The sequence below is a fragment of the Galeopterus variegatus genome, unplaced genomic scaffold (genome assembly GCF_000696425.1).
Source record: "Galeopterus variegatus unplaced genomic scaffold, G_variegatus-3.0.2 Scaffold848, whole genome shotgun sequence".
NCBI lineage: Eukaryota > Metazoa > Chordata > Mammalia > Dermoptera > Cynocephalidae > Galeopterus > Galeopterus variegatus.
Window position 1 is genome coordinate 533,080 of NW_007726959.1, and position 6,123 is coordinate 539,202.

Consider the following 6,123-nt stretch of genomic DNA (forward strand, 5'->3'; position numbering starts at 1 on the left):
GGTCTGTATGTGGGATCCGAACCCTCGGACGGGAGCGCCGCCGCGCCTCCCAAGTGGCGCACTATCCAGTGCGCCACCGGGCCGGCCCGAAGCAGCGTAACTTTGCGAGATCAATAAAATAGCTTTTCTCCCTGTGTTGTTATAGCCATGGATGCGCTGATAACGAAAACAACAACTCTTACGTGATAATTGCTCTGATTTTTTATTTTATAGGCTCATGCAAACTAACTCTCCATTTTCTTTCACAAAAATTTTAGTAGATCTAGAGCTTTTAAAAAAGGGCTTTTCTTGGTTATTTCCCCATCTATTTTTTTTTCCTTAAAATATAAAACATAAGGGTAGAAGCTTTTAAATTATATTCTATTGAATTCTATTAAGGTACTGATAATGTTACAAGTTAATAAGATAATTTTTTAAGTATGTGGTAATTTTAAGTGGAATTCTAAGGTATGTGATCATTTATACGGTCAGCTATAGGGTGGTGAGTGTTTCTCTAAGTTATTTTTATCCTGTTTGGTTATATATGATTAATCATTTTTTACATGTCTTTATGTTTTCCGTGCATGTGGATATTATTTGAGCTGGGTTAGGCTTATCAAGTGCTCTCTGTAGTGGTTCACCAGGTGACCGCAGGCTGTCAGAGTCTTGGGGCTAATTTCTTCAGTTTTTCCTCTGTGAGTTGTATTTTCCAGGCAGTTCTTGTTGAATTTGGGGCTGTGGATTTTACTTAAGAAAAATCACTGATGCGGAGATGAAGCTGGGCTGCTGTTTTTTTTTTGAGATAATAAAGGGAAGCAGCTTTTGTCTTCCATGGAAGAATGAGACGGTAGAATAAGGAGTAGGGAGGGCACGTAGGACGTTGAGATGCTTGGGTCTGACTTCTGCCGGGCCCTGGCCGTCTCTGCAGCCGAGGAGTACCTGTCCTTTGCCTTTGAGCACTGTCATCGCTCAAGTCAGAAGAACAAGAGGATGATTCTGATATATTTGCTTCCAGTGAAAATGCTATTGGTAAGTGATGGTTACCCAGTTTTTACAGACTCTGGTGCTTTAGAGAAGCTGATGGGCTTTTTAAAACATAGCAGACGCTGTGTAGCTGATCACAGTCCGAGCTGCTGTGAGCACACCCCAGGAATAGAGAGGGGATCAGCCTTGTGAGTGGCCCAGACAGCGTAGCTGCGTGTCTGACACTTCCAGATCCTTCAGAAGTGTGATGTTCATGTGACAGATGAAACAAGTACATACTATTTGTATTTCTCCCTAAAAACCTAAAGTAATAGCAGTGGAGCAGCCAAGAAAGAAAAATGTCATTCTAGCCTGTCTGTAGGTGTTTTATTTAGTCACCAGAATTTATTTTTGATACTTGAAATGCCAAATAACTGGTAAGTTAGTTGACTAATACGTCCTCAAAGTGATAGAGCTTTCTTTTCTCCCATTTAAAATTTTAAAAATAATCAGAACAGCACACACAGATGGTTAGTACATTTCAGCATAGCTTGTAATCGAGAGGCACCGGTGTCACTCCCATGCCTGTCCACTGCTAACCTGTTCCAGACTTACGCAGTTTTAGGTTTCTTAGCTGATTCTTCTGGAAGATGTTTCTGTATTCTTAAATCTCATACTTGTAGTAGTATTTCTTCAGTTATCACACTCCTCCTAGTATATAAATGATAAAAGACATGAGAAGGTCAAGACCAAGGTCACATGTCATTGAATGACAGACGGTGTTGTGCCCGGGTTTTCTGACTTCTAGACCAGTGTCGTGGTGGTGGTTTTCCTAGTGTACTATGAGGGTTTTAATTCTTATTCAGCTACTTAAGAAATTCTAAGAAACTCGGGGTGGTTTTTTTTAAAACTCAATTCCTTGATAAGAATTTTATTGAAGACAATTCTGTTAAAAATGAAAGCATTTTTATGCTGGAAAATTAACTCTTTGTCTTAGGGTCATATGCCAACCATCGAGCTTTTGAAAAAGTATCATCTCATGCAGTTTGCTGAAGTGACCAGAGCTGTAAGGTAGACTATTTTATCCTTTTGCCTTTGGGGTTTTTAAAAATGGCATGCACGTCGTGTGAGAAAGTGTTGCTTCTGATGCCCTCCTCCTGGGGTTCTGTCTGTCATCAGCGAAGGCAATCTGCTCCTGCTGAACGAGGCTCTGGCCAAGCACGAGACCTTCTTTATCCGCTGTGGTATTTTCCTCATCCTCGAGAAGCTGAAGATCATTACCTACAGGAATCTCTTCAAGAAAGTGTAAGTGTTCGGCCGACAGGTTTACGCTCCTGGTGCGGTTCACGGGGTAGAGTTGGATTGTGAAAGCTTACAGGTAGGGGACGTCCCTTCTGAGATAGGGATGGCAGCCTGCAGGGACAGGCAGGGAGGCAGGGTCCCCTTTAATTGTGTAGAATGAAAGGAAACTCCCGCCCACTGCCTCCTGGGGGCCTTGGTGCTGAGAGAGATCACAAAAGCTTTGCCTGCACTTCTGGGGGAGTGACCCAGGTCTGTGGGAGCAGACACTTGACAGCATCAGCCCTGAGAGTCAGATTCATCACATTTTGTCAGAACATGTGGGATTGTTTGCTCATTTCCTTCGTTCACAACTAGCTAAGGTGGAGATCTTTTTGAGTGCCTTTTGAATGCTGGCTTATTAAAAGATGTGTTTTCCCCACCCCGCTCTCTCCTGGTACTTGTCCCTGGCCTTTGAGGTGCTACACTCCGTTAGTGACTAGCGTGAATTTCTCTCTCCTCTCCCAGGTATTTGTTACTCAGAACACATCAGCTGTCTCTGGATGCTTTTCTAGTTGCCCTGAAGTTCATGCAGGTGGAAGATGTGGACATTGATGAAGTCCAGTGTATTCTGGCTAACTTGATATACATGGTATGTGAGCCTTGTTTTAATTTGAACAGCTGTGCAAACAGCGTTTGGTCTAGAATTTGAAGCTTTAATGTGGTGGTGTTAAAATTGATAAAAGGCCCTTTGCTTTTACGAAGATATTTTCTGATAGAACTAATTTTATTCCAGGAAATACCATTCAAAGGGCTGGTAGGGGAGAGGGTAGATGGATATAATATATACTTCTGTGTTCTCCACCATATGTTTTTATTTTTGATTCATTGTCTCCCCAGTGAATTGAATTGCACTGTTATTGGTAGAAAATGCTTACACCAAGGAACTAATTAATTGAACCACTCAGCGTCTTTGATGTGACTCGCATTCGCATTCAGAAATGTAAGCTAATTCCTCTTTTTCTCTCCTCCAGGGTCACATTAAAGGCTACATATCGCATCAGCACCAAAAGCTAGTTGTCAGCAAGCAAAACCCGTTCCCTCCGCTGTCCACGGTGTGTTGAGTGTATGAACAGCCCTGAGGATGGGGGAGCAGTCTGTTCCTTTTGATTTTAGTCCCAGGGATGCTGAGACTGAGTTTGAGTTTGCCTGCACACCCAAACGGTGGGATACCCCATCATTCATAACTAATGCCAACCTCAGAAAGACCTGGAATTCCTTTTTCAGAAAGTACAAACACCTCTGCTGGCTCTGGAGCATTTGTGAGTCTTCTGTGAAGGAGGCTTTGTGCTAAGGCAGCTATGGTTTACTTTTCATAACCGTGGTTCGTAGAGGCTTATCTTTGTGACTTTTTATAGCTTTTTCTATAAAAAAGGCATTCTGAATTTATACAGATGTCATATTCTTTATTGTGTCTTTCAGGATACATCTATTTTTATATATTAAATTTGAACATTTTACATGATCAAAATGCTTATTTATCTTAACGTTTCTTTTTAAAAGCAGAATTTAATTTGATTTAAATTTCCCAGATTTTATAGCTTGCCTGTATTAGTCAGCTTGGGCTGCCATAACAGATACCACAGGCTGGGTAACTTAAACAACAGGGATTTATTTCCTCATACTTCTGGAAGCTGGAGGTCTGAGATGAGGAGAGTGCGGTTCTGGTGAGGGCCCTCTTCTGAGTGGCAGGTGGCCGTCTTCTTGCTGTGTCAGAGGGAGATGCTCTCTTTGTCTCTTCCTCTTCTTATAAGGCCACAGTCCTGTCAGATTAGGACCTTACCCTTATGACCGCATTTAACCTTAATTTCCTCTGAAAGATACAGTCACACTAGGGGTCGGGGCTTCCACTTCTGAATTTGTGGGGCACAGTCCAGTCCATAGACAGCACTGCCATTGTTCAGCCTTTTCAAAGTACGTACATTTCCTCTGTTCACAAAAATTTACTAAAGAAGAAAACTTCATCAACTGTTCTAGCTCATCTTTGTAAAGTTACCAAGTTTGAGAGCTGCTTGTCCCCTTTGCACAAAGAGAAACCATTCCAGCACGTGGGTCTGCCTTGCTCTGCAGACAGCTCATCCACGGCCCCTCTGGAACCTTGTCCTTGACGCAGGCGACTTGAGTGGTTGTCACGCACACACAGGGCAGGTTCACTGGTTACATTTCCTACTCTGCTGCTCATAGTTTAGCTCCAAAAAGAGCAGCCAGGCAGCTGTGGCAGAGGAGGCTCTCGCCAGCGTGATGGAGGCCGCAGTGTGGGCCCAGGACTGGCCATTTGGAACGGTGCTCGCCAAGAGAAGAGGGCACCTTTGCCCATGGTTGCTGGGGAAGCAGGGCGGAGGCAGCAGACCATCCTCCTCGCGTGGGAACTCAGCGGAGCACACGGTTGTGGGCCTTGCCAAGTTTGCAGCCCCAGCAGAGCTGCACCTGCGGGACTTCTTTCCCGGGTGTCAAGGTGGAGACACCCATTAATCCTCTCGGGGTGACATTCATTTCATAGCTGAAAAGGAAAACAAGGGAAAAACCAGAAATGCTAACGTAGGAACATTAGGGTCATTTTATCATCTCCTTGCATGTGGGTGTTAGGTTCAGCGAGATGGAGAAAAGGGAGAGAGAGAGAGACCCAAGCCAGGTGCTTTTTCAGCCAAAAGCTTTATTCCATGAATGTGGAGGGGAGACTGAGCCAGATCAGTTCCCCTGAACTAAGGAAAGCAGGGGGTTATAAGACTTCTAGGGAAGGTTCAGAGTAATGGGCAATTTTGAAATCAGTGGTGTGGCAGGTCACACAGTCCTTGTGGTCCAGTAACATCTGGTAGGTGAAGTCGTAGACTCCCAATTAGCCACTGTCTCAGCACAAAGCATTCCGGCCCAAAGTGTGCTAGGCACAGCCCACAAGACATTCCTTTCATGATAACAGTAATGTTTGCCACTTCCCAGGAGAGGAATCTCAGTTCCCAGAGAAGAAAGGAAAATGGGGGGTGGGGGGTGGCTCAACATGGCTGGGCTGAAGCCAAGCCAGCCATGAGACCCAATAGTGGGGTTCTGGACTTTCAGTCCCAATGTCCTCCTTCTCTTCAGATTGTTGGCTCCTCATGTGAATGTTTCCCACACCTCCGTATTTCATGAATACACACAGAGAAAGCAAAGATTCAGAGACTTGATAGCGCTTGTTTCTCAGGAAAGCTAACTTGGTCCTGGTGTATTCCTGCATGCGGCAAATTGCAGTATATCTCTGTTTTCTTAGTTGTCTTTCATTTCCCACTATGCTGGCTCTTCTCTTTAAATGGCTTCTTTCAGGAGCCGGGAGGGGATGTTTAGCATGGCCCCATGTGGGTGGTTGAGCGGCTGGGAGTGGGGAAGATCAGAGCCCCCCTTTGGCACATGTAGGTGTGGAGCGTCTGGGAGACCTTATTACCTGGGGCCATCAAGGAGACGGCTGGAGTAGAAATCTGGACTCAGGGGAGAGGCATGGGCTGGAAATAATGTTTCCCCAGAGAAGTGGACTTGGAGCTGACCAGAGGCATTGAAAGGATTAAGAGTATTTGTTTCCGTGGCTGATAATCATTGGTAGGAAATCGGTTTCCTCGAACCCACAAGGACATGTTGCGTGAGTATTTAAGGAATACTCGTTCACGAAGCTTTGAGGCTTCCCTGTGGGAATGTTTTTCCGTGGCTGATAATCATTGGTAGGAAATCGGTTTCCTCGAACCCACAAGGACATGTTGCATGAGTATTTAAGGAATACTCGTTCACGAAGCTTTGAGGCTTCCCTGTGGGAATGTCTCCAGCTGGCGTGCCTGGCCCTGTTAATGCCTGCATGAGACCCCCCTCCCCAGCTGGTGA

The 6,123-nt window shown here is 44.8% G+C and overlaps 1 protein-coding gene across 1 annotated transcript in view; it reads left to right on the forward strand.

The window, feature by feature from the left end:
* The window catches only part of PCID2 (PCI domain containing 2), a 30,421-nt gene extending 26,670 nt beyond the window's left edge, over positions 1–3,751 (forward strand). Inside the window, 5 exon segments of the mRNA XM_008572931.1 lie at positions 782–1,008; positions 1,940–2,013; positions 2,122–2,247; positions 2,749–2,872; positions 3,255–3,751. Of these exon segments, the coding sequence (XP_008571153.1) occupies positions 782–1,008; positions 1,940–2,013; positions 2,122–2,247; positions 2,749–2,872; positions 3,255–3,344 (641 nt within the window). The 3' untranslated portion in view covers positions 3,345–3,751.
* The last annotated feature ends 2,372 nt before the right edge of the window (positions 3,752–6,123 follow it).